A 19,155-nucleotide genomic window follows, 5' to 3' on the forward strand; every position below is an offset into this window, starting at 1 on the left:
ACAATGTTTCAAGATAGACTAAATGAGCTAACTATGTTGTCGACTGAAAATAAATGGTCTGACAATTAGATTACACAAATTTGATAAATATTTTCGTCTCTAAAAAGCTTGACGTGTAGTAATTATGTACTTATTTTAAATATTTATTGAATTTTGTTATTGATGTCATATATTAGTTTTGATATATTTATTAGTATATTTGTAATTTGTAAATTGAATTTTATATTTATTACTGTAACAAGAGGGCCCATTTTTCAATTTTCGTTTCAGGCTTCAGTTCAACACATCTACGGCTTTGTCTTGGGACTTACACATTGGAGTCGAATTCTTGATGGCATTTGATAAGCATGAAATCTACCCAACATTCTATTTAGCGAGACATTCTGTGATTTCAATTAGGCCTCCTCTCCACCTCTTTGTCTGTGACTGTGTATATGATCTGGAATTTAATTTTATTTATTTCTCATAAATTATATATATATGGGCACGTAAAGTGAAATGTTAAATTGAAATCCTGGACTTAGGCAACCCCAAGTCATTGCAACAGACAGAAAATTTGTGAGAATCACAAAATTCAGTAAAGCTAACAATTTTAGCATAATTATTAATTTCAGCTCGGCAACCCTCCATTTCAGCCGACTATTTCGGTATCACAATTTTCAGCAAATCATTGTCGCAGCCAAGCAAATAACAAACTAAAGGTCATATTTTACTCTATAAAAAATAAACAAAATCCTGAATTATTGTTACAAAAAATTCTGAACAAATCACCCTAAAATTCAAGCAAGAAACAACCTTATTCTAGCAGCATTCCAGTAGCAAGGACGTATTTTTTTCAAACACCAACCAAAACTTATTAATCATATTACAATAAGTGGACTTTCTATTTTAACTCTTGTAATTTGATTTAAAACTGACCATTCAACATGTATTTTATATGTTCAAATTATGTTTATTGAAATATGTATGTTTGAAGTACTGAAATTTATGAACAAACAGTATAAATATATATTCCAAACATTACTGATTCATGATATTAATGATTTCTGTCTCACACTTTAGAGGATTAAAATACATGGAACTGATAAAAGTTAGTCATGAAATTCGTAATATTTTCAGTGCATAATTTTGGTACCAGTTTATTCTGAAAATCAAAACATATATGTATATACATGTTATAGTAGTGGTTCCGTTGAAAAGATGATTTTAAAAACTGAAATGACTATTTTTTCTTTTTACCGAGTGACAACCATATCACTTGCACACTTAACCTATCTTATATAAGAATGGATAAGAGTTCGAAAAATATGAAAGCAAGCCTAGTTGTAGGGCTGGTGAAGGAGATTCGATTATTATGTTGTTTAGTTTATATTACGTTAATATGTAGCGTTTGTCAGATATTTCGCTGCTTTTATTATTGATTTGATCGTTGTAAACACGATGTATTTCGACTTTACGAATGAATAAATTGTTTATAGAAATTTGTATTACAAGGTTTGTAGTTTTCGAATGTATAATTCAAGAACAACGTGAATGCCACTAACTGAATCTGGGATCTTGGGCGTGACAAAAATTAATCAAGTACGTAGCAAATAATGCATATAAAAGAAATGGAGGAACAAAGGCCAAAACTCCAGGCTGCGATGGTATTAAAGGAAGGGGCCTAGAGGAAAATGATTTGATTGTAACTACACTTTGGCAACAAGATAAGAGAGGGAAAGGATCCAACACAGTTCAAGCTTGATTCGCTCTATTATTTATTGATGCCCATTCAAAATCTACACATCCGTCGTATATAATATATATCTTAATTTGAAATTCATCGATCCGATCCAAGTGCAACTTAAATGATTTGTAAATCACAGGTTTCAATTAAATGAATTTAATTGAGCTGTATGATCAAAGTTAGGAGGGTATAAATGTTTTGAAGGTGACCAAGTAATTAAATATCGAACAAGGTTAGGTGATATATATAAGTCTCACAATCATCCTTTAGTTTTTTTCTTTTTATAAATAAAATTATATTTGTGATATTATGATAATTTCAACATATTCCAATGATTCGACCCACATTTACGTAGTCTTTTCAACCTCTATAAAAATTGATTCTTCATTTTTTGCTTTATACTTTGACAAAAAATAAACATACAAATTATATTATCGATCTAGGGACAAGAGGTGGAATTGATAGCTACTCTGGGCCGTACAAATGGGCCATTGTGTTGTGGTCCAGTAACATGACGGGCTTGTCCTTCACAATCAGGATTCAATATGAGGTCGTCGGTGTTGGCTATTAAATTGAATATTTAATTAGATCAAATGTTAAAAATACCCGGCTTTAATATCTCGCATCATGTTGGTTTCGCCTTGCGATCCCTACTCAGTATGATATATCTTTCAGGGCCAAATCCAATCACGTCTGAAAATAAAATTTGATAGGTTTTTAAATTTTAAGTTGCTCTCAAAGTGCGATATCTTGATATATAAATATAAAAATAAAGAATTAAATTAGATAAGGAAATATACACGGAAAACCTCTAAATTTTGGACATTTGATCAATAGGTAGCAAAATTTGACAATCAGTGTTCCACTAACTTAATAAATAATCAACAAGTTCTCATTTTGTCTTAATATCTTGCTCATTCCTGTTGACATTTTAGGCAGCTACTGAATCGAAGAATGATTACCCCACGACTCCTCTATCATTTGGAATCCGTCATCTACCTTCATAAAATAATTTTATGCTATTGTCAGGATGAATTATTTTTGTAGTTTTGGTTTGTTCCTTTTAAGCGGGTGAGATTTCTTATTTATCAGAAATTGTCTTTCTATTTAATCTTTTGTATTTTAATTTATAAATTGAAAATCTTCACAGAAAATTATTTATTTCTAGATATGCTATTTTAAAAACATATAGTTTAGTCCAAACCATTTATTAATTATTATTATATTAAATTCTTAAGAGTTGTAGGTTTAAATTTGGAAAATCCTCTTATATTGAACTAGTTTTATTTTTGCAAAAAAAAAAATGAATATTGAATTAGCCTTTAAGGTATAGTTACACTCAAGTCCATTATTTAACAATTATCTTCGACAAGTACTTGATAAAAATGATATGATTTTCGAATATGTTTTCAATTATCTATGTGTATCTGAGATCTATTTATTTCCATCATGATAATACTTTTTATAAGTTATATTTTATTAATAATGAGATATATTATATATCTGGTTAATATATACAATTTAGATACAAATCTTTTTTATCTCGACATTTTAAATATTTCAAACGTGTTTTTCAACAAAACAAAACATTCTGCTTGAACTTTCTGCTTATCATGCATCTAATTAAATTCACAAAGTTACATTAAATTCTTCTGACTGAATATGATAATATAGTATAGATAAATAATACTAAGTGGTACTCTTCATCGGACTTGCACTTTGCAGTGGCTGTAAAATTATCACGTGATAAACATTAATGTCAATGATGCCTTTTATTTTAAAATCTAAGTAATAATTTAATTCTCGTGGCGGAAGTCGTGTATTAAATAAACCTGTTCAGATTTTATAATTTTTTAGAGAAATATATTGTTAGTTTAAATTAATATATGTAGTTTAATAATAAATTTAATATTTGTATACGTAGATAAATAATACATAAAAGTAAAATTTCTGTTGGTTCCGCCATCCGATCCCGACTGATATTTTATATGTATTGATATTCACGAGAAATTTAGGGTCCGATTCCAGAAAGTGTCTTTAGTCCAGACGCAGGCTTTGAAATTACCCTGAGCCTGAAATCACAAATAAGATCGTTAGGAGGGGGCCAGGAGGGTGTCCTGGCATAGCCCCTCCGACGCTCAAGTCAGTGACTGAGGATATATAGGGGGAGCAACTAAGGGTGTTGCTGAAAACAATATAGTGAATTCATCCAAATGGACAATCAAACCTGGTAATTATAGGAGAATACCTGGGCCCTTGATGGGCTTATCTTTCATTTGGGCTTGGGATGGGCCAGGGGTAGCGGGCCCATCTATGGGGTATCACCAGTCTCCCCCTCCCGAGTCGAACTGAATCGCAGGTTCGAAGTTCGATTAATTGTGTTGTCCTTGGTTTGCAAGGTGTGAGTTGAGCGTTTTTCCTCTGCTCCACATACAGAGTATCGCCCCTCGCCCCTACTGTCACAGCCCCGCCACTCTACCCTGCCTTGTTGCCATCTTCGATACAACCCCTCGCCCCTCACTGCAGAGTCTTGCCCCTCGCCCCTCACTGTCGAGCATGCTCGCCTTGCCCCTTCCACGCGCTCGCCCAGCAATCTCGGACGCGCGTCTGCACGCCCAGCGCCTCACCCCTCTGCGTACACTCCTAGCCTTCGCCGCCTCAACGCCCTCGCCTCCCTTCTCTACCATCTCTACGTCTCAACTCAAATTTTTCCACAGACGGCGCCAAGTGATACTCACGGGAAATTTAGGGTCCGATCCACGCAAGCGTCACTAATCCAGACACGGGCTTCAAAATTACCCTTGGCTTGAAATCACAAATAAGACCGTTAGGAGGGGGCCAGGAGGGTGTCCTGGCGTAGCCCCTTCGACGCTCAAGTCAGTGACTGAGGATATATGGGGGGAGCAGCTAAGGGTGTTGCTGAAAACAATATAGTGAATCCATCCAAATGGACAATCAAACCTGGTAATTATAGGAGAATACATGGGTCCTTGATGGGCTTGTCTTTCATTTGGGCTTGGGATGGGCCAGGGGTAGCGGGCCCATCTATGGGGTATCATGTATGAAACGGGACATTTAAACAAATGTAATGCGTATAACAAGAGGAGAGTGGATTCGAATCGAATCCAAGAGATATGCAAGCATATACGTATTTTAGATTCAATTCAAAAGTCGAGAAATTAAAATTATATTCTGAGAATGAATAGGTATGGAATGAGGTTTGTCTGTCCCGGGGGGGGGGGGGGGGGCAAAAACCCCGTGTGCGATCTGAATCGTCTTCCATATTTTACCAGGTGTTTTTTTTTTTTTTGTGGTGGAAAATAAATGTTTGAAATTAAAGTATATTTGAGATTGTTTTATAGTCCTGATAGTATGTACATAATATAAATATAAAAACATAAAATGATTGTGGTGGGCCAAGATTCCATTCCAGATTCTTGTGAAGATCTATTTGGTTTATCAACAGTAGGACAAAAATTTGTGTAATACGGTTTCACATGTTATATTTTATGAGTATTTTATTCACAATAACGAATCTTTATTTGTAATACGGTTTGTAAGACGAGTCAACCCTACCGATATTTATTGTGAATATCGGTAGGGTTGACTCGTCTTACAAATAAACATTCGTTAGACCGTTTCACAAGAAATATAATCTTATAGTGGGCGTTTGTGCCAAATTATTACGATTATTTTTTTAAAATATAAGTATGATATTCATACTATAAATTTTTGAAGATAACACAAAAATTAGGCTAGAGTGAGCCAAATATGTTAAATTAGTAGTCCCCCATGCCCAATTTATTTTTGTATATTATTCTAATAATTTATACAATCGTAAAGATACTTACATGTTAGTACACACTATTAATGTACTACAATTGAATTTAATTAACGTAATATGTAACCTCGAGAATATAATAATAATTAGCATATAATAACTTTAATAAGTAATGTGCAGAATAGCCTGCTTAAGGTCAATGATCAGAATAGGGGTTTTTCTTTTTTACGCGAATAAAACAAATGAAGTTTAGAAATGGGCTCCAAATCCAAGCGGCCTGCCTATAAATTCACGAGGAGAATCCTACTTCAACCAACCCTCGCTTGCTTTCCGTAAACAGAAGAAAATAAATATACAAAAGAAACGGCGGTGGTTCGCTCAGGCGCTGGTGTCGACCCAAACCTGCCCCTTGAACGTCAGGAACAGGCCAAACTATTGCTCACTCGTTGCCTGAATCTCGGAATCTTCGCTCTTCGCTCTTCTCTCCCTGCCATCGATGTCGTCGAACTCGTCGTCAGTCGCCTATATGTTTTCTTCGTTTTCATTCTTTTACCCCACCATTAAGTCGGTGTATTCATTCTATACTTTCAAAGATTTTTAATGACCTTTTTTAAATGATGGACTTTTGTGGAGTTGATAGATTTTTATTGACTTTTATGGAATCTCGTAGAATTGTAAAACAAATTTCGTAGACTCTTATATACTTTTTTTCAAGATTTTTGTAGACTTTTGAAAACTTTTTCAAAGAATTATGTGAATTTTGTAGTTTATAATTGTGATTTATTTTTTATTAATTTTTTTAAAATAATTATTGAACATAGATAACTTCTTCAATTTTAAATTATTTTTTCTTTATTTATGAATGTAAATGAATTTTACTTACTTAAAAGTTAAATCAATTTAATTTGTGAAAAACGACAAATGAACTATCCAATTTATTTAAATCAAAATTTCAATTCTTTATATCAATTCAACATATTAATGAATAATATTTTTATAAGTTCATAATAAAATTTTATTAAAAGAACACTCAAAATAATGAGTAGTCTTTTATAAAAAAAATCTAATCATTACTGACAATTTGATCAACATCGTTCTACATTCCATTGGCTATGATATCCCTTCATGCATTAGCATTTGCTCGTTGTTGTTTTTGAGTATTAAATTACTGATCAAAGTCGTCACCTTCATAAACTTGTGCTGATTAAGACAATTGAGCTTCATTATCTAATTCAATTTGAAATTCATCAAATTGACATTTCTTTCAAAGAAAATTGTGTAATATAGCACATGCCAATTCAAGCCTTGTTAGGGGTGAGAAAAAATACCGAATTTTCGGTATACCAAGATTACCATAACAAAAAAATATTGAATTTACCGAATTTTAAGTATACGAAGATATCTCGATACGGTACGGTAACAATACCGAATTTTTCGGTACGGTAACGATATCCAATTTGAAAATTTTGGTATATACCGAAATATCGAAAAAATATACAAAATTTTTAAAATATATAATATTTTAAAACAATAATTTATAAATTTTTTTAAAATGTAAGGTTTTTTTGGTTCGGTATACCGAAAATTTTGGTATAATATCGGTATGAATTTGCTTATACAATAATTTAATATATATTTTAACTAAAATTAAAGAAAATAATTAAAAATAAAATGTTATATAATAATTAATAAAAAATTAAATTTTAATTATATTTTAAAAAATAAAAATAAAAGGAAAAATAAATAGATGAGAAAAGAATGAAAGTTCGGGGAGATTCATTATCGTAACTTGTGTGTGCATAGGTACGAGAACTGGAAAGCGATCCCCTATTCAACTCGGGCCGTGGATCTGCGCTGACTGAGAAAGGGACGGTGGAGATGGAAGCCAGCATCATGGATGGAGCTGGGAGGCGATGCGGCGCCGTTTCAGGCGTCACCACAGTGAAGAATCCCATCTCCCTCGCTCGACTTGTGATGGAGAAGTTGTTGGATCTCGGTTTTCTATACGCCCAAACGCAGCGGAAGTTTATAAATTTTTATTTTATTTTGACAATCAAAATATGTTTTGCTTTGGGCGCTCGTATGATTTGACAAAAAACATTCATAGGATGTTAAAGAATTATACCTTTGGTGAATAATTTCACTTGGTACCAACTACTCCGGTATTAGCGGACGTAGCTCTTGTTGTAAATCCCTACGAACGTTCTTCGATCCACTTCTTTAATCTTCGAATCAGGTCCACGACCGGATTACTTGTTCCTCTTCTAATTTGCACTATAAAATTAGAAATACTTTTGCGTAGAGATAGAACACGAAGAAAAAATCGATTCAATTCTATTAATTAGAATTGCCGAAAACCTCTTGCAAAAGAAAGAAGAATTTTCGAGAGCAGCGCACACAAAAATTGGGAAGAGCCGAAAGTATTTTCTTTTTCAATTCCAAGGAATCTTCGAATCATTGATGTGCCATTAGAATAAAGAAATCTTATTATTTATTTAAGCCATCATTTACTTAATTAATCTAATTAATTAAGTAAACTCAAGATTCTAAAATCCTTATTCATTGTTTTAAAACTTCGGTGGTCTCCCTTTTCAACCAAGTCAATACATATTCTATTCTTTCAACTAATGGTCATTTCCTTAATTAATCACATTAATTAAATAATTAGATTTCAATAAATCTTTGACTCTCAAAATTAGCACACTCATAATCATCCAATAATATTTTTTTTGTGTGCAAGTTTTTAAATTATGGTATCATGAATATTTTCATATTACATAAATCAATACCATATTTTATAAAAACTTAATGGGCTATATTTTAACTTAATTAAAATATAATTCAATTATTAAAGCCCATTTGAACTTTAATAAATTAGCATGATGTGCTTATACTTTTACAAGCACATGCTCCCATTACATTAATTTCATCATAATCCCGATCGACGATCCAATATCATCGATGTGACAAATTCAACTTGTTTGTTATTATGATGCACACTTTAATTTTGAGATCACCAATGTCTAAATAAGGCAGATGTACTCCTTTTGACTGTCTTAACAGTCATGCTCTCAAAATTTCTATAAGCTTTTATAAACTTTATTTATAAGCTTATCGATTGATCATATCGAACTTATTTCTTACAAATTCAACTCATTGAATTTATTATCTCAACGGGAACAAGTAAACCAGTGCTTGTGTGACCCTCAATGGTTCAGGGATACAGCTAGCCGTGGGTTCACAACTCTTTGTGATCCAGGACATAATCCTTTATTCGGGCTTACCCTAGTTAGCCCCATTCTTTTCATCAACACCTTGATCAAGAATGTCAGAACTCATTTCTGATTGTACCCATCGGATCATGGTAAGAGTTTCTAGTAGCATCGCCCCATGATCCCCTAGGTATCACTGATAGTGTCTGCAAGAACCAGTCGATTATGATTAACGTACAGTACGGTCCCTTCATCTCATATATCCCGATCGAATCTGCAACCATTGGTTCATCGAGGGTTGCATAATAATTCGATAACTATGTGATACATATAAATAGTGGCATCGCATGTACCATTGGAGAACTCATTCTCCAATGTACATCTCATACTCTGGCCAGAGATTTCATGCACTATTATTACATCAGATCACATAGGATATCCACACCCGTAGGTGAGCGGTGAATCCCCGACTACAATGCACTGGCTCCTATATGTGTCGCAACTGTACCCAACCTCGCCACCTGATGACTCTCCTGGAGCCGGTAAACGAGTCAAAGCACAGCCCTAGCATATAGAGCCTGAGTGTTGTCCCGGGTCGTAAGGACTAATGGTGTACAATCATAACCACGGACTTATCTTCTCGATGAATGATAACCACTTGGAAAGTCCGAGGGAGGGTTGTTCGGTATAATCATCATATGACTACCCATCTGCATGTTTGGACATCTCTATGCCCTTACCAAGAAACGCAGTACACAACATCACAGATGCTAGTCTCGAGCTCAAGCGGCCTTTATCCCTGTTTTAGGCGGCTGAATCGACTAGGAACGAATTTAGAATATGCGGTGTTTACAAATGAGTTTCAACATCGAATTACGATTCATTTGTATTAAAGCATAATCAAGGACTTTATCTATGCTGTTTGCATGAGTATACAGATAAAGTATAACAAGACCATAAAAAGTTAAATTATATTAAAATAAAGATTGTTTATTTCACTTGAGTCAATAAATTCCCTAGCCAACCGTTGGCTTGCAGGGCATCTACTCTAACAATCTCCCACTTGCCCTAGAGCCAACTACCCTGAATCCCATTGCTTTGCGATGCTTTTCAAACAATGGTCCTGGCAAGGGCTATGTAAGTGGATCAGCAACATTATCTGCAGAGGGGACTCTTTCGACTGATATGTCTCCTCTTCCCACAATCTCCCGTATGATGTGGAACTTCCTCAGTACATGTTTGGATCGCTGATGAGACCTTGGTTCTTTTGCTCGTGCAATGGCACCAGTGTTGTTCCAGTACAACGGGACTGGATCAACTCCATTAGGAATAACGCCCAACTCTTGGACAAAATTCCTCATCCAAACTACCTCTTTCGCTGCAGCAGATGCAGCAATGTACTCAGCTTCAGTGGTGGAATCCGCAACGGTGTCTTGCTTGGAACTTTTCCAAGAGACAGCCGCACCATTAAGCATGAATACAAAACCAGAGGTCGATTTCGAATCATCTATATCACATTGGAAGCTAGAATTAGTGTAACCTTCCAATTTTAATTCTCCACCCCCATAGAGCATGAACAAATTCTTAGTCCTTCTTAAGTACTTAAGAATGTCTTTCACGGCCTTCCAATGCATTGGACCAGGGTTCGCCTGATAGCTGCTTGTAACACTCAAAGCATAAGCAATGTCAGACGTGTTGATATCATACCATACATAATACTACCAATAGCCGACGCATATGGAATACGTGTCATCATCTCTATCTCTTCATCAGTTTTGGGACACATAGCTTTAGATAGAGTAATATCATGACACATTGGTAAGTATCCTCTCTTGGACTCTTCCATAGAGAATCACTTAAGAATGGTATCGATATAAGTGGCTTGGGTGAGTCCCAGCATCCTCTTCGATCTATCTCTATAGATCTGTATTCCTAATACATAAGATGCTTCACCCATGTCCTTCATGGAGAATTTACTGGCCAACCATACTTTAGTTGATTGCAGTAATCCTACATCATTCCCAATGAGCAGGATATCATCAACATAAAGTACTAGGAATGTCACCGCACTCCCACTAACTTTCTTGTACACTCATGGTTCCTCAAGATTCTTAGCAAAACCAAACTCTTTGATAGTGCTATAAAATCTGAGGTTCCAACTCCTTGACTCCTGCTTGAGACCATATATTGATATCTGAAGTTTGCATACCTTATGCTCATTTCCTACTGATGTGTATCCCTCAGGTTGAGACATATAAATTTCTTCTTTGATGTCTCCATTGAGGAATGCAGTCTTTACATTCATTTGCCATATCTCATAGTCGTACCATGCTGCTATGGCTAGTAGTATTCTATTGGACTTAAACATAGCAACTGGTGAAAATGTTTCCTCATAGTCAACTCCTTGCCTTTGAGTATATCCTTTTGTAACCAGTCTTGCTTTGAAGGTCACTACCTTCCCATCCGCCCCAAGCTTTCTTTTGTAGATCCATTTGCATCCTATGGGAACGATTCCCTCAGGTGGATCCACTAATGTCCAGAATTGGTTTGAATACATAGAGTCCATTTCTGACTGCATGGCTTCAAGCCATTTGGTTGAATCAGTATCAGATATTGCTTCTTTGAAATTCATTGGATCACATCCAACACAAGACTCATCATGGCCTTGTTCATGAAGAAGCGTATATCTTGCAGGTGGTCTAATAACCCTATTAGACCTTCTAAAAGCTTGTACTTCAACTACTGGTTCTTGGGGATTAGGTTCAACTTCTAATGTTGAGGGAGTATCTTGAATTTCTTCAAGTTGTATCATCTTGCCTTTTCTATCTAATAGAAATTCCCTTTCCAAAAAGGTGGCATTTCTTGAAACAAACATTTTGCTTCATTGGGATGATAGAAATAATATCCAACAAAGTTCTTTGGATATCCTACAAAGTAGCACAAAGTGGATCTACTATCCAATTTGTCTCCCACTGTCTGCTTCACATAAGCAGGACATCCCCATATTCTCATGTAAGAATATTTGGGAGTTTTTCCCATCCATATCTCATATGGGTTTTTATCCACTGCCTTAGTATAGACATTATTCAACAACATTGCCGCAGTTTTAAGCGCAAAGCCCCAAAACGATGTAGGCAATTCAGTGAATCTCATCATTGATCAAACCATGTCCAACAAGGTTCGCTTACAATGTTCAGAAACACCATTCAATTGTGGTGTTGCTGGTGGAGTCCACTGTGAGAGAATCACATTCTCTTTTAGATAACCCAAAAATTCAGCACTCAAGTATTCTCCACTTCGATCAGATCGAAATGTCTTAATACTCTTTCTTTTAGCTTGTTTTCTACTTCAGATCTGAATTCTTTGAACCTTTCCAATGCTTCAGATTTGTGTTTCATCATATAAACATACCAATACCTCGAATGGTCATCAGTAAAGGTAATGAAGTAGGATTGCCCATATTTTGTGCTAACACTTAGCGAGCCACAAATATCTGTGTGGATCAAATCCAACAGACCATGCGCACGTTCCACGTTTCCATTGAATGGAGTTTTAGTCATTTTTCCTTTTAGACAGGACTCACAAGTTGGTAGAGAATTTATGTCTGACAAGTCAAACATGCCTTCTCCCACTAGCTTGTGCATCCTTCTTTGAGAAATATGACCTAGTCTAGCGTGCCATATTTGTGTGGGATTTGGATCATCTAACTTTCTTTTGTTTGTTGTTGAAATCATGTTTACTTGGACATTCACTTATTATTTCCAGAACATTTCTGGCACATATAATTTCTTATGACCGGACTTCTTGCAGTGAAATAAATATGTTCTAACTTATCGGGCTTTGTAGGCCTTTTAAGTGTCTATCAGAGTTTGCCTCTTATTGAGATTGTTTTTCTTGTGAGGGGTAGAACATTTCTTTCCCTTACCTTGTGGGTCATTTTTCGTCTGACGAAAGGCCCATTATAAAAACAACAATTTTTCTTATTTTATGGTGATCTCATAAGTTATAAGCATATTGACTAGCTCTTCAAGGCTATCAAATATCTTTATTAAACTTAAAGTTCACCATAACCTCGTCAAATGAGGAAGAGAAAGACAACAAATTGATGTTATCAATTAACTCGGTAGGAATCACATATTCCAGGCCCACCACATTTTCAATAAGCCCAATCATATGTACACCACGCTCATGGGCCAGAGCCCCATCTTGCATGCATGTAGTCATGAGCTTTTAAAATGGTGTGCATCATTGTACGAGTTTCATGTACCATGCAACTCTTGCATGTTAATTCGAATGTCAGCAACATTCAACATTTCCTCAAACTGTCCCTACAGTTCATTTGACATAGAAGCGAGCACATCACACTTTAGCTTGCATACTATGGTCCTACCATCTTGCATGCTTTGTCAGTTCAGCAGGACTGACATTAGTGTGTATGTCATTTTCTCCGAATTTAGAACAAGTTTTTCCCAACCAGTCTTGAAAATTAGATTCGGTTAACTTGTTAATAACAAAAAAATTACGTGACGAAATCGAAAATATACTGATACAGAAACAGAATAATGGTTGCTGATTATTTTAAAATAATTTTAAGATATAAAATATGGATTTTATTTTATAAATCTCCCTTCCACTATTTTGACATTTCCACCACCCTCTGATGAAAAAGGGAAATCGTATTTCCTTAGTGGGCACGTAGAGTCCAATTAGCCAATTATAACCCCGAATAATATCAGCCAATTATAATTTCTAAAAGGATAGAATCCAATTGCATCCCTATGCAACCTCCGCGTGTTTTGCCTCACGTTTAATAAGGACCCAATAATATGACGCCGTTTATTTTCGCGTGTCAAACCGACCCATCAATGTTGAATTGTAGTAGACGGTCGCCATGAGTTTCCCCAATAATATGAGCCGAATTCATGGGAGTTCCACTCAATTCACATCATATGTCCGGTGGAAGTCACAGCTTTTCAGCGTACATGCCTCCCCAATAATATGAGCCAGACACTGTCCGCGGGTAGCGATCAACATGCAACCACGGTTGATGGAAGACAATGAAAAATTAAACTCCTTTAATTTTTACTTTTTCAGTTTGATATAAATTTTGAATCTTATTCAAAATGAGGGATTTTAATTTTAAAATTGTCTCATCATTTTAATTTAAAAATCGCGTGCCACGAGTTTGTATGTTTGCCGGATTCATGCAACTATATTATCTAATAATATACATACATGCATACTACTATATATCACATATATCATAATATGACATTCAACAATAAATAAGGATGATTGATCGCCAACACTATTAGATCCATCTGAGCCATACATGGATCCAGGTCCAAACCTAGGTGAATGCAGGGATGCAAATGCAACTATTACAAGAGCTTCCAATATTTTACATGTCTTCATCTCGTTCATCGGGCCCATCATCTTCCAGTCTTGATCTCCCACTATTTCTAGTATTACATTCAAATAGCCATGGCACATAAGGGATACATCTCATGGGGTGGGAACGGGCCATAAACCAGGCTCACTTTAATAATATCAAATATTAACAAAATGAATAAAAAACAGTAAAATATCCTAACATACACCTAACACATTGGTCAAGGCACTCGATCATCCTTCATGCATTTAATATCAAATATTAACATCAATTAATTAAACAAATTTAATTAATTGATAAATCATATATCTAATAATTTTATCACTAAACACCACAATTATTAAAGAATTTAATAAATTAAAGAAACTCCTTTATTTAATTTTCAATTAAATCAATAATAATTGATTTCTTGTAAAACTCATTTTACCATAAATAATTAAAATCACATTCTAATTATTTATTTTACAAGAAAATTATTAATTTTCTAAAAATCAATCTTTCAAAATAAAAATTGAACCAATTTTTTAAAAATATCAATTTTACCCAAAAATTTTAAAATTCAGAAAATTGCACCCTAGGCCCAAACAATTCAGGCCCAACATCCAGTACGGTTCCCGAGACGATCCCGGGCAGCCGCCCTCGCTGCCCGCCCGCTGCCCGAACGTTTCGGGCAGCGGCAGCGGCCCTGTGCGCGCAGAACGCGCACAGGCGCGCGCGGGAGCGCAGGCGTCCGGCGCCTGCGCTTGCGCGGTGCGCGCCGACGCCTGCTTGCGGGCGTTGCGCGCGCAGGCGTCCGTCGCCTGCGCGCACGCTGCGCGCCCCCGTGCGCGACCCTGCGCGCACGGGCTGCCCGGAACAGTTCCGGGCAGAAACGAAAATAATTTTTTTTTTGTTTTCTGAAAAAAAATAATTTTTCATGGTTTTCTGAAAAATTTTCTTGTGTGGTTAGAAATAAATTATTCAATATCAAAACCATACGATTTAGAAAAACCTGGCTCTGATACTACTGTTGGATCTCGGTTTTCTATACGCCCAAACGCAGCGAAAGTTTATAAATTTTTATTTTATTTTGACAATCAAAATATGTTTTGCTTTGGGCGCTCGTATGATTTGACAAAAAACATTCATAGGATGTTAAAGAATTATACCTTTGGTGAATAATTTCACTTGGCACCAACTACTCCGGTATTAGCGGACATAGCTCTTGTTGTAAATCCCTACGGACGTTCTTCGATCCACTTCTTTAATCTTCGAATCAGGTCCACGACCGGATTACTTGTTCCTCTTCTAATTTGCACTAGAAAATTAGAAATACTTTTGCGTAGAGATAGAACACGAAGAAGAAATCGATTCAATTCTATTAACTAGAATTGCCGAAAACTTCTTGCAAAAGAAAGAAGAATTTTCGAGAGCAGCGCACACAAAAATTGGGAAGAGCCGAAAGTATTTTCTTTTTCAATTCCAAGGAATCTTCGAATCATTGATGTGCCATTAGAATAAAGAAATCTTATTATTTATTTAAGCCATCATTTACTTAATTAATCTAATTAATTAAGTAAACTCAAGATTCTAAAATCCTTATTCATTGTTTTAAAGCTTCGGTGGTCTCCCTTTTCAACCAAGTCAATACATATTCTATTCTTTCAACTAATGGTCATTTCATTAATTAATCACTTTAATTAAATAATTAGATTTCAATAAATCTTTGACTCTCAAAATTAGCACACTCATAATCATCCAATATTATTTTTTTTGTGTGCAAGTTTTTAAATTATGGTATCATGAATATTTTCATATTACATAAATCAATACCATATTTTATAAAAACTTAATGGGCTATATTTTAACTTAATTAAAATATAATTCAATTATTAAAGCCCGTTTGAACTTTAATAAATTAGCATGATGTGCTTATACTTTTACAAGCCCATGCTCTCATTACATTAATTTCATCATAATCCCGATCGACGATCCAATATCATCGATGTGACAAATTCAACTTGTTTGTTATTATGATGCACACTTTAATTTTGAGATCACCAATGTCTAAATAAGGCAGATGTACTCGTTTTGACTGTCTTAACAGTCATGCTCTCAAAATTTCTATAAGCTTTTATAAACTTTATTTATAAGCTTATCGATTGATCATATCGAACTTATTTCTTACAAATTCAACTCATTGAATTTATTATCTCAATGGGAACAAGTAAACCAGTGCTTGTGTGACCCTCAATGGTTCAGGGATACAGCTAGCCGTGGGTTCACAACTCTTTGTGATTCAGGACATATTCCTTTATTCGGGCTTACCCTAGTTAGCCCCATTCTTTTCATCAACACCTTGATCAAGAATGTCAGAACTCATTTCTGATTGTACCCATCGGATCATGGTAAGAGCGTCTAGTAGCATCGTCCCATGATCCCCTAGGTATCACTGATAGTGTCTGCAAGAACCAGTCGATTATGATTAACGTACAGTACGGTCCCTTCATCTCATATATCCCGATCGAATCTGCAACCATTGGTTCATCGAGGGTTACATAATAATTCGATAACTATGTGATACATATAAATAGTGACATCGCATGTACCATTGGAGAACTCCTTCTCCAATGTACATCTCATACTCTGGCCAGAGATTTCATGCACTATTATTACATCAGATCACATAGGATATCCACACCCGTAGGTGAGCGGTGAATCCCCGACTACAATGCACTGGCTCCTATATGTGTCGCAACTGTACCCAACCTCGCCACCTGATGACTCTCATGGAGCCGGTAAACGAGTCAAAGCACAGCCCTAGCATATAGAGCCTCAGTGTTGTCTCGGGTCGTAAGGACTAATGGTGTACAATCATAACCACGGACTTATCCTCTCGATGAATGATAACCACTTGGAAAGTCCGAGGGAGGGTTGTTCGGTATAATCATCATATGACTACCCATCTGCATGTTTGGACATCTCTATGCCCTTACCAAGAAACGCAGTACACAACATCACAGATGCTAGTCTCGAGCTCAAGCGGCCTTTATCCCTGTTTTAGGCGGCTGAATCGACTAGGAACGAATTTAGAATATGCGGTATTTACAAATGAGTTTCAACATCGAATTACGATTCATTTGTATTAAAGCATAATCAAGGACTTTATCTATGCTGTTTGCATGAGTATACAGATAAAGTATAACAAGACCATAAAAAGTTAAATTATATTAAAATAAAGATTGTTTATTTCACTTGAAGTCAATAGATTCCCTAGCCAACCGTTGGCTTGCAGGACATCTACTCTAACAGAAGTCACCCCATTCCTATCTTGCTTTCTCTGGCGCCTGAAGAATTCGCCAAACAACAGGTAATATTTGCCAACCAGGTTATTAAAAAATAACCGTCATTTTACGAACAAAATTTAAATTTATAAACAGAAATCTTCGAAGCGTTGCTTCTTTTCCTATTTATATGCATACAGTTCCATTATGTATCAAAATCTGGATTTAATTTCTATATTATATATTTTCGGTATTCATTTCTAAGCCCAGAATTCGTGCGCGAAGACATGTAAAAGATTCATGAAGACCCCAGCAGCCAGCAATATCATTTTTCCTACACGTGTGGGGTATTAAAAAATATATATATTTTATTGTTTTTGTTAGGGCGTGGAAATGTTGGACAATGATTATTTTATCACGGAAGACAACGTCGGCATGCTCAAATTGGCAAAAGAAGCCGACACAATCATGGTAAGTAGAATCATTTGTACGTATCTCCCTCTATACATACACTATATACAAATAGCTAAAAGATTATTAATAAGAATAAAATTCACGCACATACCCCAGACGGCATTTTTTGCGATTTTTATTTTTTTAACCTAAATCGGTCGGTCAAGTCACACCAACACTACAAAATAATTTCATAATATGTTGATTAGATTTCATCAATTAGCTAATGCTATTATACTTTGTGTAACAGTTCGATTACAGGATTCCCACAATTGGGTCAGAATCCTGCAGCACCGTGGTGGACAATCCACCCCTAACAATGAACGGACTTCCAATCAGCATATACGCCCCCGAGACGGTCGGATGTGTTGTGGTGGATTTTCAAGGACGGTGTGCCGCTGCCACCTCCACCGGTGGACTGATGAACAAAATGATGGGTCGGATAGGTGATTCGCCCTTGATCGGTGCGGGCACCTATGCCTGTGAGCTGTGCGGCGTCTCGTGCACGGGGGAAGGTGAGGCGATCATACGGGGTACCCTGGCTCGTGATGTGGCGGCGCTGATGGAGTATAAGGAGCTGAGCCTCCAGGAGGCGGTGGATTATGTGATAAAGAAGAGGCTGGACGAGGGAAAGGCTGGTCTGATTGCGGTGTCTAGTAATGGGGAAGTGGCTTGTGGGTTTAATTCGGTGGGGATGTTTAGGGGATTTGCCACTGAGAATGGGTTCATGGAAGTTGGTGTTTGGTAGGGTACTAGATGTATTGTTGGTTTTAATATTGACTTGACTATAGGAAGTGTTGCGTTTGCTTTATATATATATATGTATACTCGTAATGGAGTTTGTGGACAACTTCTTATATTGGCATCAATAAATAAATATATATATATATATATATATATATATATAGAAACCGGTAATTTAATTTCATATTCCTCTTTAGCAATAGCACTACATTTTTGGGGTTATTTTTTAAATTTTGACTATACTGCATATCTTGCTTTTATTATTATTATTGTTATTATTACTATTATTATTATTATTATTATTATTATTATGTTCTGTTTTCCAAATACCTTGCGTTTTATTAATAACATGAACTAGAAGAGTAATGTGTCCCACATCTTCGAAGATTTATCGCTAACATATACCAGTTGTCATTAAAAATGTGATAAATAGTATGCCAAATATATTAGGGAATATCATTGCAGTATATATTTGATTCTCGACAAAAACTTGTGTGAGACGGTCTTATGGGTCGTATTTTTGAGACATATCTCTTAATTGGGTCATCCATGAAAAAATATTACTTTTTATTGTGAATATCGGT

The 19,155-nt window shown here is 35.6% G+C and overlaps 1 protein-coding gene across 1 annotated transcript; it reads left to right on the plus strand.

The window, feature by feature from the left end:
• Positions 1–5,869: 5,869 nt before the first annotated feature.
• On the plus strand, positions 5,870–18,638 carry LOC142533916 (putative isoaspartyl peptidase/L-asparaginase 2). Its single transcript, XM_075640850.1, has 5 exons — positions 5,870–6,020; positions 7,311–7,485; positions 17,401–17,460; positions 17,759–17,845; positions 18,078–18,638. Exons 4-5 carry the CDS (start codon positions 17,768–17,770, stop codon positions 18,573–18,575), a joined length of 576 nt encoding a protein of 191 aa, XP_075496965.1. The 5' UTR covers positions 5,870–6,020; positions 7,311–7,485; positions 17,401–17,460; positions 17,759–17,767; the 3' UTR covers positions 18,576–18,638.
• The last annotated feature ends 517 nt before the right edge of the window (positions 18,639–19,155 follow it).

Source organism: Primulina tabacum, chromosome 18, assembly GCF_025594145.1.
Source record: "Primulina tabacum isolate GXHZ01 chromosome 18, ASM2559414v2, whole genome shotgun sequence".
Taxonomy (NCBI): domain Eukaryota; kingdom Viridiplantae; phylum Streptophyta; class Magnoliopsida; order Lamiales; family Gesneriaceae; genus Primulina; species Primulina tabacum.

Coding starts and splice junctions, on each gene's coding strand:
- LOC142533916 (XM_075640850.1), top strand. CDS start 17,768: ATGTTGGACAATGATTATTTTATCACGGAAGACAACGTCGGCATGCTC. Junction 17,846..18,077: donor AAGAAGCCGACACAATCATG/GTAAGTAGAATC, acceptor TTTGTGTAACAG/TTCGATTACAGGATTCCCAC.